We start from the raw sequence: 16,472 nt of genomic DNA on the forward strand, positions 1-16,472 counted from the left end.
AGGAAGTTCAGATGGAGATGCACACAAGTATAAGAAGGCCAGCATTGGTGGTGTTTTTTTGTTTTGTTTTGTTTTGGTATTTTCGGGGCAATGAGGGTTAAGTGACTTGCCCAGGGTCATACAGCTAGCAAATATTAAGTGTCTGAGGCCGGATTTGAACTCAGGTCCTCCTGAATCCAGGGCCAGTGCTTTATCCATTGTGCCACCTAGCTGCCCCCCAGCATTGGTTTTGCCATGTTATAGCTGTTGTCTTAAAAATCCAAGCCATACACGGTATTGTCAGTTTTATATGTGGTCCTCTTCTTCTGTCCATTGTGTATGGAAATATTGTTGTTTGTTGATGACTATCAAGTTCATGTTCACAATAAAAATGCTTAATTTTAAAACATTTTTTAAAAGAAGGGAGAGGTGTATTTGCTCCACCCTTTTCTAGGGCGATGTCATCTTTGTCATGAAGCCCCTCTCCTAGCTTAGCCTCCCTCCCTGTCCATTCCCCTTCTGACCTCCCTGTCTCATGCCCATGGCCTATCTTTGGTGTGCAATGGGAACAACTATTGGCAATGGGTTAAAACACAGCATTCCCAGATTAGGTGGAATTTCCCATTCCCTGTTTTCTTGTCTCACTTTAGCCAAAGGTAGCTTTTCACTCACCGGGTCAGTCAGTGAACAGGAGGCTGAGGTGCTGACTGAGAGCTGTCAGGTGGGATTTGGTTTGACTATACCTGAGGCTGCAACTCATTCCTGAGCAGATGGAAGTCATTTAGTTCCTGGACCGGTGTACCAATGTGAACTTGTTTTAGACATGATTTGGGGAAACATTTTACATACATGCTCAGAATTCTAGAGCAGTAATACTAACGTTATGTACACAAGGTTGAGCTGCCAGTTTCTATTCCAGTGTTTGAAAAATAATAGAGAGTTCAATATTTCCAGCATCGAGGAGAGTTTCCAGTTTGTCTGAGAATGTCAGAGCTCTTATATGTTCGATGCAGCACTTGGGATTTAGAAGTAATGGAGTTATGGAAAAAGTAAAGGCCCATTAGGTCATCTGGTCTCTCTTTCTTTCCCTTTCCATCCTGCTGTACTACGTCTTAAGACTAGTTTTGAGGTGATGAGCCTTTGACCACTTCCTTTGGAAAATTTCTCATATAATTATAAACCCTCAAAGCTTCTCTCTCGATTTAGCTAATTCAATTCAATTCAGGAAACATTTATCAAGTGCCTACTAGGTACAAGGCCCTGGGTTGGGGGAAGGAATGGGGGGGGTGGGCTTTGAGGATGCAGAGGAGCAATGACTAGAAGTTTCAAAGAACTGAATTTAGACTTGATGTCATGAAAATGAAAACCAACCCAATGTGGAGTGGGTTGCCTAAGGAGCTGGTGAGTTCCTATTCACTTGAAATATTTAAGTAAAGTCAGCATGAACACTTGTCAGTTATGTTGCAGAAAGGATTTGTTTTCAGATACAGGTTTGGACCAGATGACCTCTGGGGTTCCTTCTGATGTTGAGTTTTTGGGTGATCAGAGATACTTCAGTGCATCCATGATCTCAAAGTAGGGTTGTAATTTACATACATACACATATATATATATATATATATATACATATATATATATATATATATATTCCCTGAAAAGGGGTAGGGATAGATACAGGGGGAAGCTGAGGGACGGCAGAAAGAATAAAGACATGTTCATCCATTTTGACAGTTTCTATTCAAGATTTGTCAATTTGACTCCTGCCACCTACTGATGAAGAAGAAGGAGTACAGGTGAGAAAAGAAAGGCTAGGAAGGAGTAGCCAGGAGGTTGTGAGTCACGACATTGATCAAAGGAGAGATGGGGAGTTTCATTTTATACTCAAATGAATGATTCAGAAAGGGTAAAGGTAACCATTGGCATCATCATAAATCATAAGCCATTATTACTACTCTGACATCCCCTATAGGAACAGAAGTCCGAGAAGACATGTACTGAGGGTGTGAATTTAACATGTCAGGTAACTTAAGGGAAACTGACATCTTTAAAGTAGAACACCTGATCAATTTTCAATTTACTTCACTAATATTTTCACTTTGGGGAAAGTAGAAGAGAGAATGAGGGTAACTTCTATTCTGAACCTGGTTCTGACAAATAAGGGAGAATTGGTTGCCAAGATAAAAACGATGCGAATTCTGGAAGGAAGTGACCAATAAATTGTTCACAATAAATAAGGAGAAGAATCTTTGGTGTGATGTGACTTACATCTTTGCTGTCAGTAGACTAGACTTTCAAAGAGCGTGAGTAAAAAACTGGTAGGGTTTTATGGCCAGAGACTGAAAAGGAAGTCTCAACTCAAAAAGGTTTTCGGCAAAAACATCAGTTATTCTGATGAGGAAAAATTGAGGTAACATCCAAAGAGACCGTTGTGGCTGCACATAAGAGTCTTTTGAAAAGCTCTGATTTTAAAGGACTGATTTTCTCATCTATAAAATAAGGATAATAATATTTATACTATGTATCTTACGGGGTTCCTTTAAAGAAAGCATTTTGTAAATTTTTAAGTGCTATGTAAATGTGAGTTATTATTATTCACTTCAATACAGTCAATATTTATTAAGTGCCTATTATGTGTAAGGTCAATATAAGACAAAAAGTAAAAATAGTCCATGCCCTCAAGCTCAGGAAGACATTCCCATATGAAGTAGCACCTGAATCAGACCTTGAAGAAAGTTAAGGATTCTGAGAGGCTCAGGTATGGAATGAGTACATTGCAAGCACGGAGGACAGCCCATGGATAGGGTAAATATGAGAGATAGGATTTCAGGTTCAAGGGACAGCAACTAGGCCATTCCCTTGGACTTTTACCATGTCAATTTCCATTTTACTGAGAGCCAATTTAGATGCCTCTTTAGAATAACATAATGTGCTCATAAAAGAGCTATCTTTATTTCTGGAACATACAGCTGGCTACTCAAAGCAGTCTGTTGCAATACTCGCATATTACACTGATCATGTCAGTGACAGTCTCTTTGATGAGTGGAAACCACATGAACTAGTAATGTAGAGATGAACATCTCTAGGAGTTTGCCTTTTGCAATCTCAATTACCTTATCATGGTGGCATCAGTGCAGAAAAAAAACATAGGACAGATCATGTTAATCACATAAATTTCTCCAAAGCCGATTTTGCTTTTTTTCCTCTGGATTTCACAAGGCCCAGTACCAGTGGATAATTCAGTAAAAACGATGTATTCTAAAAGACACAGATTCCTACTTCCAACTTCAAGCCCACCTCACAGACTCACAAGTATAATTTTTATTTTATGAGTGGTCCGGCCTTGTAAGACAAAGGCCAGGAAGGTGTAAGCCCAGTAAGAGATGAGCTTTGTGACAAATGCTAAGAATAAAAGAAGTGCTTTTTGAAGTTATGTGGGAGAGATGAGAGGAAGAAAAAGAAGGGATAGGCTTGGGCTAGAAAAAAGATAGTAATCAACAGTGAAGGGAAGCGACCTACTACATAACTTGTGTTTTCCTTGCTAAGGAGCAGGGTTGAAATAGATGGCCTCTGAGATTACACAATTCTGCAAGAACAATTCGTAACTTGGAAAGCAAAAAACCCTCCAAAATAGACAATAGATAATTGAGCCCAAAGAAAAGTAAGAATTAGTTAATCAATAGGCATTTTGTCCTTAATAAATGCTTATTGATTAATTCTCACTTTTCTTGGGGTTTACTTGTCTATTAACTATCTTAGGCACTGGAAATATAAGGACAAAGGGGACTGCAATTCAGGGAGTTGCAATATTTTCTCAGGAGATACAATATTGTGTGTGTATCTGTATGTGTATATACATGTGTGTGTATATATATAAGATACATACATGTCTATACATATATACACAAAAAACATACACACACATATAAAATAGAAGGTAATCTTGGGTGGGTGGGAATTGGGGGGCATTAATAGCTGGAGGGTTTAGGAGGGATTTCACATAGAAACTAAATTCTTGAAGGAAACTGGAGAGTCTAGGACACAAGGGTGAGAGAGAGTGTATTCCAGGCAGAGGGGACGGCCAAAGCAAAGACACAAAGAAAGGCAGTAGTAGGCTTTGTGTGAGGAACATGAGCAAGGCCAGTTTGACTGGACTGTGGAATGGTCCTTGGGGAGCACATAGAATTAAGAGGCATGATTACAGCTCATGGTCCACAAAAGATGACTGAGCAGGATTGGTTTCACAGATAGGAGGACAACCAGGAAGGATCAGTAACCCAAAAATCCAGAGCGGGAAAGAGTATCCAAGAGGAGAATTATGCCCCAGTAGACAAGAAACATTCTAAGGCACTTCAAGAAATGGTGGATGCAAATGCTAGATGCTTTAAGTAGGAGTATCAGACTCGGTACCTATGGGTCACAGACAGGAGGCAAAACTCCTTATTGCCACTGATCTAGATTAAAATGTAATTTGTAAAGTAAAAAAAAAATAAATAAAGGTACAGTAAAATACAGATAATGTTAATTTGTGGTTTTCTAAGTCAATATGTGGCTGTACGGATAAGGGATCTGTTTTGATTTGAGTTTGACACTAATGCTATAAGTGATCCAATTAGGTAGCTGGGTGGCAGAATATAGGAGTGGGAGTAAGGCAGAATTTAGTTCAAATCCTCACTCACCTTAGATATTTACTAGCTGTGTGACCCTAGACAAGTCATTTAACCTCTGTTTACCTCAGTTTCCTTATCTTTGAAATGGAGATAATAATAGCACCTGCCTCATACATAGGATTGTTGTGAAGATAAAATGAAATATTTGTAAAGTGTTCTGCAAACCTTAAAGTACTATATAAATGTTAGTTATTATTTATTTTTAGTTTAATTTAATTTTTAATTTAATTTAATTTTTATTAATCATGGAGAGAAAGGGAGATGACAAAACACTTTGAAGGTGAATAAAGGCCGTCCCATTTTTTTTTAAAGGAGAAAGTACAATTATTCAACTTATAGAAAGGCAAATTTGATACTTATTCTTGGGGGGAAAATTAGAACATATTATTGAAAGAGTGGTTTGTGAGACTTAGAGAGATGGTTAAATTATTCATTATTTTGTATGGCTTTCTGTAGGGAGAAATTCAGGTTATGTAAAACAAAGGAGGAATAGAAGTTATTTAAAAAAAAAGAAAGAGAAACGGTGATCACTGTGGGATCATTATGATTTCATTAAAAATGAGTCATACCAGACTAAGGTCACGCTTACCTTGCTTATATAATTAGACTAATGGGGGATTCTGTAGACAAAGTATAGCTAGATTTCAGGAAGGCATTTGACAGTTTCTCTTTGCAAGCTTTTGGAAAAGATGGAAAGGTGTGAACTGGATCATAGTATAGGTAAATTTGAAATTGATTGAAAAACTAGACCTAAAAATGTTAATTAATGATTGACGTGACCAAGGACAAGCACAGTGTGGACATGGGCTATGGACCCTCATATATAGGACAGCAGTAGGCACACTGCTTAGCAGATGTAGGCGTGGTAAGTAGAAGTACAAGTATTGGCGTATCTGGGTAACAGGAGAAGCAAAAGTCGTTGGTGCAAAGGTTTGCTGTGACAGTGAAAAGAACTATTGCCTAGGGCAAGTCTACTCCGAGTGGGTGGCTATGTTGCCACATTGAATACAATGGCAAGATGAATGCCACCATTGGCCAACTTATTGTTGAAATGCCTACTAGGTATTATGACCTTGATAGGTTGTGTGCCAGAGTTCAACTGAAGAGACAGCTCCCTCAGTTTCTAGGGGGCAGCTGCTTCCAATTCCTTTCTAGTCAGTAATTAAAATTACTGCTGAGACAGGACAGCATCAGGGTGTTGGCTGAACCTGGTGCTTCTGAATTTCACCCATTTATTTCTGGGAGCCAGGGTGAGGGGCAATATCAAGATAGAGAGGAAGTGGTGGCCATAGGTCATCTTGGGGAGAGAGCCTTGCCGCATTGGTACAGAGCCAAATTCTGTTCAAGAATTTAATTCAGAGAATTTGATCATGCTCTTGATGATATGATTATCGAATTTTTAGATGACACTAAATTGGGATCACTCTTTCTTTGGATGAAAGAACTGGTATCCAAAGAGAACTAGAATGATGGGCCAAATCTAATAAGAATTTAATACAATAAATGTAGGTTTGTAGCACTCTGCCCATGTCAGCATACACTTGGAGTCTTGTATCCAGTTCTGAAAATACCACACTGACAAAGAGCATGGTCAGAGAAAGGAAAACAGAATGATGAAGGGACTCAAAACCAGGCCATAAAAACATCAACTGAGGGAATTGGGTCTATGTAGTTAGGAGAAAAGAAGACTTAGTGGGTGCATAATAAGTGTCTACAAATATTTGAAGGGCCTTCATTTGGAAGAAGACTTGAGGGGTAATGTGGCAAAGAGGTAGAAAGACATGGGAATAAACATTTATATAGTGCCTACTGTGTGTCAGTCATTGTCCTAAGTACTTTTTACAAACATTTTCTCATTTGATCCTTAAAAAAACCCTGTGAGGTAGGTGCTGTTATTATTCTGTTTTTTACAGTAAAGGAAATTGATGGAAACAGAGGTTAAGTGACTTGCCCAAGGACTCACAGCTAATATGTGTCTTAGGTTAGATTTGAACTCAGGTCTTCCCGACTTCAGACCTAATGCTTTATCCAGGAAGAGTGATCAGAGTGTTGAACTTGGAGTTGGAAAGACGTTGCTTCAAATCTTGCTTCAGACACAGGGTAGCTGAGTGACCTTAGGCAAATTATTTAACCTCAGTACCTCATCCATGAGGATGGACTGGATGGCATTCTAAGGTCTCTTCCAACTCTAAATTTATGAACCCGTGATTAGACCTGGGCAGCTAGGAGGCAGTGTGGAGTGTAGGTAGGGCACTGGGCTTGGAATTAAGAAGTCTTCCTGAGTTCAAATCTGGCCTTATACACTTACTAGCTGCATGACCCTGGGCAAGTCACTTAACCCTGCTTTCTTCAGTTTCCTCACCTGGAAAATGAGCTGGAGAAGGAAATGGCAAATCACTCTGGTATCTTTGCCAAAAAACAAAAACAAAACCAAAACCAAAACCCAAATTAGGGTCATGGAGAGTCAAACGTCACTGAAATGACTGAACAACAACAAAATGATTAAACTTGTTCTGCTTGGCCCCATATTGAAAAATTAGAAATAAGACTTGGAAGTTACAAGAAGGCAGATTTAGCTCAGTAAAAAAGGGGAGAAAAATCTGCTTTCAAAAGCAGACTGTCTTACAGAACTACAGGCCTTAAGTTATCTTGGTTAAAGAAATTGCGTTGATATTTCCTCTGGCTTCTTTATTTTAACGTTCATTTGGTATTAAAATTCTTGGCATTTTCCTCAGCTCTAGTTTTACTTGGAACTAAGGACCTGTACTACTTCCCATGCTTTAGGTCTTAACTTTTCTATTACAGCTCTCCTACTGTTTCCCTTTTTCTTAATTATAAACAATGGTGGTGCCGGTAAATGTTTGACAACAGCTCTCTGGTTGGTATTTTAAATTTAATCCGCATTATTAATATTTTCTTCATCACTTTCTAAAGTCTAGATAATGAACAGAATAATAAATCAAAACCTGATTTGTAGCATTTACCAATTTCTGAAGTACAAATCCTCACACTGAAAATTTAACAACTGGCTCTTGTGAACTGGTGAGGTCAGCTCTAGCACACTTCTTTCTGATTGTAGAGATTATGAGAAACTACACAGTGTAGTGGAAAGGGTGTTGAATTTGGAGTCAGCCATCCAGAGCTATGTGTGAACTTAGGAAGAATTGTATAACTCCTCTGAACTTCAGTTTTTTCACATTTCCAGTGATCTGATATTCTAGATATTACTTGAACTACCTCACTCATATGGTTGTGAGAAAGGAAAAAAAACAAAAACAAAAAACCACAGCCCTTTAAGGGGCTCTAACTGGATGAGGCAGTCTGGTCAGATGTGGGCCTTTCAGCAGAGAGAGGAAGTAGGGCCCAGACAGAAACCAGCAGTAACTGATGAATTCATAGAAGTAACCACTAAAGGATTAAGGAATTGTTCTAATCATCGAGTTTATTCATGATTGGTATGTTCATAGAGACATAGGTGTCAGGAGCAACTAGATGGCTCAGTGGATCGAGCATCAGCCCTGCAGTCAGAAGGTCCTCAGTTCAAATCCCACCTCAGACACTTACTAGCTGTGTGACCCTGGGCAAGTTACTTTATCATGTTTGCCTCCTAAACAAATAGGTGTTTTCTTTCCCCACATTTCCCTTTATTTCATCTTCAGAACACCCTGCAAGCATCCATGTTTGCAAGTACTCAGGTAAGGTTGTAGTCTTGGAAAGGTTGTCAAGCTCCCTATTGGACCCCATATATTGCCATTATGGCATGTCCTGAATTAGGACAAAAGGGATCCAGGTATTAACAGATTGGCACATGTCCTTGTTATATCATTGGTGTTTGTTGTTGTTGAGTCATTTTAGTCATGTTCCATTTAGGTGGTTTTGTTGTTGGTTTGGGGTTTTGGTTTTTTTGGGGGGGGCAGGGTAGATAATGTAGTGGTTTGCCATTTCCTTCTTCAGCTCATTTTATGGATGAGGAAACTGAGGCCAACAGGGTGAAATGACTTGCCCAGGGTCACACAGCTAAGTAAGTCTAAATGGCACACAGTCAGATCTTCCTCACTCCAGGTCTGGTGCTCTATCCAGTGCATCACCTAGGTGCCAACGAACCTTAAAGCACTATATAAATGCTAACTTCTATTATTATAATCATATAACAGTTGATATTTATATAGCACTTTTAAGGCTTACTGAGGGCTTTATATAGCTTATCTCATTTGAGCCTAACAACAGCTCTGTGGGTTAGTATTATTGTCTCCTTTTACAGATAAGGAAACTGAGGATCTGAGAATTTACATGACTCCTGATTCTGGGCCTGGTATTCTATCCTCCTGTGCCATACTATCTCCATGCATGAGATGATCTGCATTGAATATTATCAGTAGAAGAGCCTTGTCCTTTGACTCTTGTCAATTACCCTTTTCTGATTATTTTCTCTTCTCTAGGTTTTCGTGAGAACTACCCACTTCTGGTTCTCCTTCTATCCATCTGACTCTCCTCTCTTGGTGTCCTTTGCTGCATCCACCCCCAGGTCAAGCCCACTCCCACAAGGCCATGGTGTGGACCCTCTTCTCTCTACCATTTCTCTTCTCTCTCTATACCATTTTCCAGGCATGGGGGACAGCAGGATGAAACACCCAGAGCTGAGAGAGTCAGTATCTTATTTGTGAAACAGCCAGGAGGCTTGGTGATCTCATCAGATCCCATGGGTTCAGTTACCACCACCATGCAGAGAATTCCCAGAGCTAGCTAATCTAGTCCTAATCTCTCTCCTAAAATCCAGTTTTACATCCCCAAATATCTTTTGGACATCTCAAATTGGGCATCCCACGGGGTATCTCAAATTCATCATGTCCAAAGAAGAAATCATCTTTTCACTCCCAAACCCTCCCTTCTTCTCAACCTCCCTTTTCTTTTGAAGGCACCATTATCCTTCCAGTCACCCAGAATTATAACCTTAGTGACTTTTCACTTATACTAGCCCCCTGTATCCAACCAGTTGTCAAGTCACGGTTGCTACTCTTACATCATATATATGGATGTATATGTGTGTGGATATGTATGTATATAAATGCATATATATGTCTATATAAATGCATATATATGTCTATATAAAATCTCACCTTCTTTTTACTCACACAATTGCTGGTACAAGTCCTCATCACCTCAACCCTGTACTATCACAGTAGCTTTCTGGTTGGTCTCTTTGTGTCCCTTTTACTTCTAGGAGCAAATGTAAAAAAACCCAAAAAACAACAGGGGCAGTTAGATGGCGCAGTGGTTAAAGTGCTGGCCCTGGATTCAGGAGTACCTGAGTTCAAATCCGGCCTCAGACACTTGGCACTTACTAGCTGTGTGACCCTGGGCAAGTCACTTAACTCCAATTGCCTCACTAAAAAATAAAAAAAAATTAAAAAATGAACAAAAACAAAAAACAAACCTCCTCTGGTGTTTTGAGCCCTTCACAGCCTGGCCTCTTTCTGCCCTTTACTCTTTTTCTTCTCTCTCTCTCTCTCTCTCTCTGCAGGGCAATGAGGGTTAAGTGACTTGCCCAGGGTCACACAGCTAGTAAGTGTCAAGTGTCTGAGGCCAGTTTTGAACTCAGGTCCTCCTGAATCCAGGGCCAGTGCTTTATCCACTGTACCACCTAGCTGCCCCCTATTCCTTTTCACATACTGGTCTACTTGGTGTTCTTTACAACCAGCATGGCGTCTTCCATCTCTGCCTTTTTGTGGGTTGTTCCAGATGCCCGAAGGCTCTTCCTCCCCTCATTTGCTTAGTGGTTTCCCTGTTTTTTTCCAACACTTATCTCAAATCCTATCTTCTTTTGCAGGAGATATTTCCAGGTCCCCTTCCCTCCCATACCCTACACTTTCACTAATGCCTTTGCTCTGAAAGTTACCTTCCATTTCTATTTCATGTATACATCATGTAAGAACAGGGCCATTTGCATATTTGAGTGTTATCTTCCTCTTTAGAATGTGAACTTTCTGAGGGCAGAGGTTGTTTTTACTTTTCTTTTTATCTTCATCACTAGCAAGTAACAAGTGCTTACTAAATGCTTGAATGACTGACTGACTGACAGACTGATTGATGTTGTATTACCCAGATAAATTGGGATGGACATCTCACCTTTTGACAACAAGTTTCTTCACCACACAGAATAGAATTTGAGATGTGACTATGTTTGGTGAATTAGCCCCAATTTTCCATTGGTGTTGAGAATCAAAAGCAAATTCTTGTGTTTTTATATGCTTTAATGTGCAAAACCTTTAAAAATTTCTTCAGACTAGGACGGCATCAAAGTCTGGGTAGTGATATGTAATAAGAACTGTGGAAATAAAAATTGTGGCTTTAAAAAACAACATTAAAATACAGTGTCTAAGACAAACTGAATCAAACTTAGTTAAGTGTTGGGTTGTCCTGTCTTTTTGGTTCCTGGCTGTGAGCCAGCATTAACTGGGTTGAATTATATAAACTACAAGGATTTGGTAACATGATGTTTTTTCCCTTGGTTTTCCTGTACCTTTTCATTTGTTTGCCTTACTTTTGATGAAGAGGATAATAGTGGAAAAATATCATTCAATAAAAGCAATGTTTACAACCCTTGGATTACTGCGAAGGTCATTCTACCCTATAAAATGTGGTTTGTTTTCTTGGGCCCGCAGGGGGGGGGGGAAGAGGAATTGATCAAGATCATTGACATATTGCTACTTCTCTTCTCTAACAGCCATTCAGGAGCAACACTTGAGGACCCAAGGTGACCACACAGTGAAAGAAGATCACCTCCCCACTGGGGTTGCCATGCCAGAAGGGGGACTGTTGCTAGAAGTGAGTACACACAATTTCCCCTTTACTTTGCAATTCCAGAGAATGCAAACCGTTCTCTTGTCTATCACATACATACCATCATTGCAATGGTCTGACATTTTACTACCCTGATGAAAAACTAACACCCCTCACCTCATACCTAGATTGTTGGAATAGCCTGCTGGGGGGCCTGACTGCCTCGGGTTTCTCCCCACTCTAGCCCATCCTCCATTCGGCCCCCAAAGTCAGTTTCCCAAAGGGAAGGTCTGACCGTGTCATCACCCTACTCAATAAACTCCCTGTTGATTCCAAGATCAAAGACAAGCCTCCCTGTGTGCCATTCAGGCCCTGCATAACCTAGCCCCTTCCTACCTTTCCAGCCTTCTTATACCTTACTCCCTGCCAGTGACACTAGCCTCCTGGCTGTTGCATGAACAACACAGTCTGTCTCTTGACTTTTTTTGGGGGGGGGTGTGAGGCAATTGGGGTTAAGTGACTTGCCCAAGGTCACACAGCTAGTAAGTGTTAAGTGTCTGAGGCCGGATTTGAACTCAGGTCCTCCTGACTCCAGGGCCAGTGCTCTATCCACTGCACCACCTAGCTGCCCCTGTCTCTTGACTCTTAAGCATTTTTTTTTTGCCTGTTCCTCATGCCTGGAATACGCTCCCTCCTCATCTTGGCCTCCTGGCTTCTTTTCTTTCTTTCTTTCTCTTTCTTTCCTTCTTTCCTTCTTTCTTTCTTTCTTCCTTCCTTCCTTCCTTTCTTTCTTTTTTTGCAGGGCAGTGAGAGTTAAGTGACTTGCCCAAGTGTCTGAGGCTGGATTTGAACTCAGGTCTTCCTGAATCCAGGGCTGGCGCTTTATCCACTGCTCCACCTAGCTGCCCCCCCCCCCCCCCCCCCCCCCGCCATTCTTTTAAGTCCAAACAAAAATCCCATCTTCTACAGGAAGCCTTTGTCAATTCCTCTAAGTGCCTTCTCCCTTTTAGTTACTTCCTATTATATTTATATTTACTTGTTATATAATTTATCATATTAAATGTATTATATACAATAGAAATATTATGTTGTGTTGTATATCACACATATCTTATTTATAACACATATAGCAATATATAATATACATATATGCATATATATACATGCACATACACACATATATATGCATATGTATAGCTTATTGGTATGTATTTGTTTCTTTGTTGTCTCCCTCACGTTGGACTGTAAGCTCCCTGTTTTGTATCCCCAGCACTTGGGACCGTGCCTGGCAGATAATAGGCACTTGATAAATATTTATCGACCCACCAATGAAATACAAACTCTTAAACTGAGAGCTAAGGCCCTCCACATTATGGTTCCTGCTTACCTACTCTTCCAACCTTCCTTCACATCCCTCCCCTTCATGTTCTCCACATTCCAGCCCAACTAGACTACTGGTTGTTCTCAGAACTGGATGTTCCATCTCCCTCCACTGTGGCACTTCCCAGGACTTAGCAAGCACTCCCTCTTCAACTTCACCTTTCTTCAAGGCCCTTGTACTATCACTTCTTTCCTCATACCTTTCCTGATTCCCTCCCTTGAATTGTTTATATATGTGTTATATCCACTTCACCTCTCTGGAGAATGTAAGTTCTTTGAGGACAGGGAATTGTTTTATCTTTGGATTTTCAGTACTTAGCACAGTACCTTGGCACATAGAAAGTATTTTTAAAATGTTTGTTGAGCTGAAATACAGAGACATTTGGCAGCCAATAAAACTTTCCTCTAAGACTTCACTAATTTAGTGGTCATTCATAAAAAACCTCATTCATTCAACTTCTCTCATTAAGAAAATGTGCTAAATTTATTTTGTTTCAGTCATTTCTGTCTAACTCTTTGTGATCCTACTTGGGGTTTTCTTGGCAAAGATACTGGAGTAGTTTGCCATTTTCATCTCCAGCTCATTTGACAGATGAGAAAACTGAGGCAAACAAGGTATGACTTGCCCAGGGTCACACAGCTCCTAAGTATCTGAGGCCAGATTTGAACCCAGGAAGATGAGCCTTCCTGAACTTTTATATAAATGTGTGTGTGTGTGTGTGTGTGTATGTGTGTATATATATACACAATATGCCTTATTTATTTATTTATCCATCCATTTATTTATTTATTTATTTGTTTATTTGTTTATTGTGAGGCAGTTGGGGTTAAGTGACTTGCCCAGGGTCACACAGCTAGTAAATGTCAAGTATCTGAGGCCACATTTGAACTCGGGTCCTCCTGAATCCAGGGCTGGTGCTTTATCCACTGCACCACCTAGCTGCCCCCACAATATGCTTTAAAGTAATGAAGCAGGTTTTCTCTGGAAGCTAATTTTCAGAAAAGGAGTTCTGAAATGGAATTGCTGGAATAAATACAAAGCCCCTCACAGTGGCTGCTTAGGATAAGCAGCAGCATGGTATCGTGGGTAGAGTACTGGACCTAGAGTTAGGAAGACTTCGATTCACATTCTATCTCTGGGAGTGGTAGAGCTGTGGACAAGTCATTTCACCTCTCGGAACCTTAGTTTCTAAGGCAGCTAGGTGGCATAGTGTCTAGAGAGCCAGGTCTGGAGTTAGGAAGATTCATCTTGAGAATAAGATTCTATCCCTTTGTTTCAGAACTTGGCTAATTGAGATTAGTCTTGAACCCTCCCCGCAGTGAATTTGGATTGGTGAGGTTTTTATGTGCATACCAAGATTGGATTTGTTCCCTTCTGGTCTGAAACCTTGCTGTTCATATTTCATATCACGAAAGGGAATTAGAGGGTACAATCCATACTAATGTCTTCTAGCTTTGCCCAAGTTATTCCCTGCAAGATAAAGCACATGAATTGAGATCACTGTAGGGTTGGAGGATGTCCAGGGAAAACCTATGCAGTTATTTAGTCATTTATTTTGTATTTGTCTTTATGACTCCTTAAAGTCTCAGCAGTGATTTAATTAGAGCACAGTTTAACATTCGTGGTTTTGTTTAATGGAGTGAAAACTTAAGGTCTAATCTCTTCTGACCCAGGATGCTCCCAGATACTTTCACAAGAAAACAGGGTATTAGCTGGAATGTAGTAAAAAGAGTGACAGATTCGGAGTTAGAAGCCTTGGGTTTGAGTCTGGGCGCCAGACTTTCCAGCTGTATGTTCTTGGTCAAAATGTTCAAATACTCTGAGCCTCGTTTTTCCTCAGCTATAAAATGGGGTTAATAATATTTATGCTAACTACTTCATGGGGTTTGTGTGAGGATCACATGAAACAGGATGAAAAAATTCTATGCGTGTGTCTATATATAAATATATGTGCTGCTGCCATTATCATTATTATCATCATCTCTGGTGTATAGGACAACAAATAGGGCAGATACATCTGAAATATTTGTTAAGGACACTGGAGCACTGTCCTGGTACTGGGTGGGGGAGATACAAAGTTTAGATAAGTTCTAATTTTTACTTTCAAAGGGATTTTGGTCTAGTGGAGAGAGGAAGCTAACTCGGATAACCACAGTACAAGATATCCCATATCAAATGCATTTGAGAGCTACAAAACAAAGTGGTATGGTGAAGGAGGGCAGCCGGGTGGTACAATGGATAGAGTGCTGGACTCAGGTTCCTCTTCCTGAGTTCAAATCTGGCCTTAGACATTTACCAGCTGTGTTACCCTGGACAAGTCACTTCACCCTGCTCGCTTCAGTTTCCTCATCGGGAAAATGAGCTGGAGAAGGAAATGGTGAACCACTCCACTATGCTTGCCAAGAAAAGCCCAAATTGGGTCACAAAGAGTCAGAATCAACTGAAACAACTGAACAACAAATGATGAAGGAGAGGCATATTAATGTCTGAAGGGGAATTCCAGTTAGTAAGCACAGTATTTTAGGACTTCCAGGCAGAACAGGATGAACACAACCTCATAGAGACAGTTGTCTCTTTCAAACCTCAAGAGAAGAAGATTTCACAAGCCCCCTTGGCAACACTCCAAGGTCTCACAATTCTTATGTCAGAAAGTTACCTCCGACCTCTAATTTAGATCTGTCCTGCCACAGTCTAAACTCATTCCCAGTTGCCTCTACTCAGTGGAGAAAAGCTATGATCACTAGGAACCAAAGGTCTGTCTTTTCCCAAATGTAAAAGCATTTTGGGGGTATATATAACCTGTCTTCAAAAAGCCCATTTCCCCAAATATGAATGTGGTCATTCAGAGTCACTATCAAAGGCCCAGATTCTATATCCACAGAGAGGCAGCATTGCAGAATGGATGAAGAAGTGTGCCGCCAGTTCAGCCTCTGATGCATACTGGCTGTGTGTCCCTGGGCAAGTCAGTCTCCTTCTTAGTACTCCAGGTCAGATGTGTCAAATACAAAAGAGGGTGGAGTGACCACCTGGCATCACAAAATCTCAAGTCTGGCCTGAACCAAATAAAATGTAATTGGGAAATATTTATTAAAATACACACAAAAAACAAACCATATCAGAACACAGGCAATGTTAATACATGGTTTTCTGAGTCAATATTCATCCCATAAGTATACTTCTGTATAGGTTAGTGGCCCCATTTTTCTTTGAATTTGATATCACTGGCCCACCAAACTGACTATGATTCTCTCTCTCTCCTTTTTTTTTTTTGGTTGTTGTTATTGGTTTTTTTGGTTTTTGTTTGTTTGGTTTTTGGTGAGGCAATTGGGGTTAAGTGACTTGCCCAGGGTCACACAGCTAGTAAGAGTCAAATGTCTGAGGCCAGATTTGAACTCAGGTACTCCTGACTCCAGGGCCGGTGCTCTATCCACTGCGCCACCTAGCTGCCCCCTGTTGTTTTTTTGCCAGGCAATGAGGGTTAAGTGACTTGCCCAGGGTCATACAGCTAGTAAGTGTCAAATGTCTGAGGTCAGATTTGAACTCAGGTCCTCCTGAATCCAGGGCCGGTGCTTTATCCACTGCTCCACCTAGCTGCCCCTCAACTCTCTTAATTGGTAGTGAAAATGCCTCACTTGTGGCTCTCTACACTGAAGAAATACCAGGTC

General features: G+C 40.4%; 1 protein-coding gene across 1 annotated transcript in view; it reads left to right on the plus strand.

The window, feature by feature from the left end:
• Nucleotides 1–16,472, plus strand: part of AHRR (aryl-hydrocarbon receptor repressor) — a 261,401-nt gene that overhangs the window by 149,101 nt on the left and 95,828 nt on the right. The window contains exon 4 of the mRNA XM_043978783.1: nt 11,371–11,471. Coding sequence (XP_043834718.1) covers nt 11,371–11,471 — 101 coding nt within the window. The remainder of the gene's footprint in view (nt 1–11,370; nt 11,472–16,472) is intronic.

Source organism: Dromiciops gliroides, chromosome 1, assembly GCF_019393635.1.
Source record: "Dromiciops gliroides isolate mDroGli1 chromosome 1, mDroGli1.pri, whole genome shotgun sequence".
Lineage (NCBI taxonomy): Eukaryota > Metazoa > Chordata > Mammalia > Microbiotheria > Microbiotheriidae > Dromiciops > Dromiciops gliroides.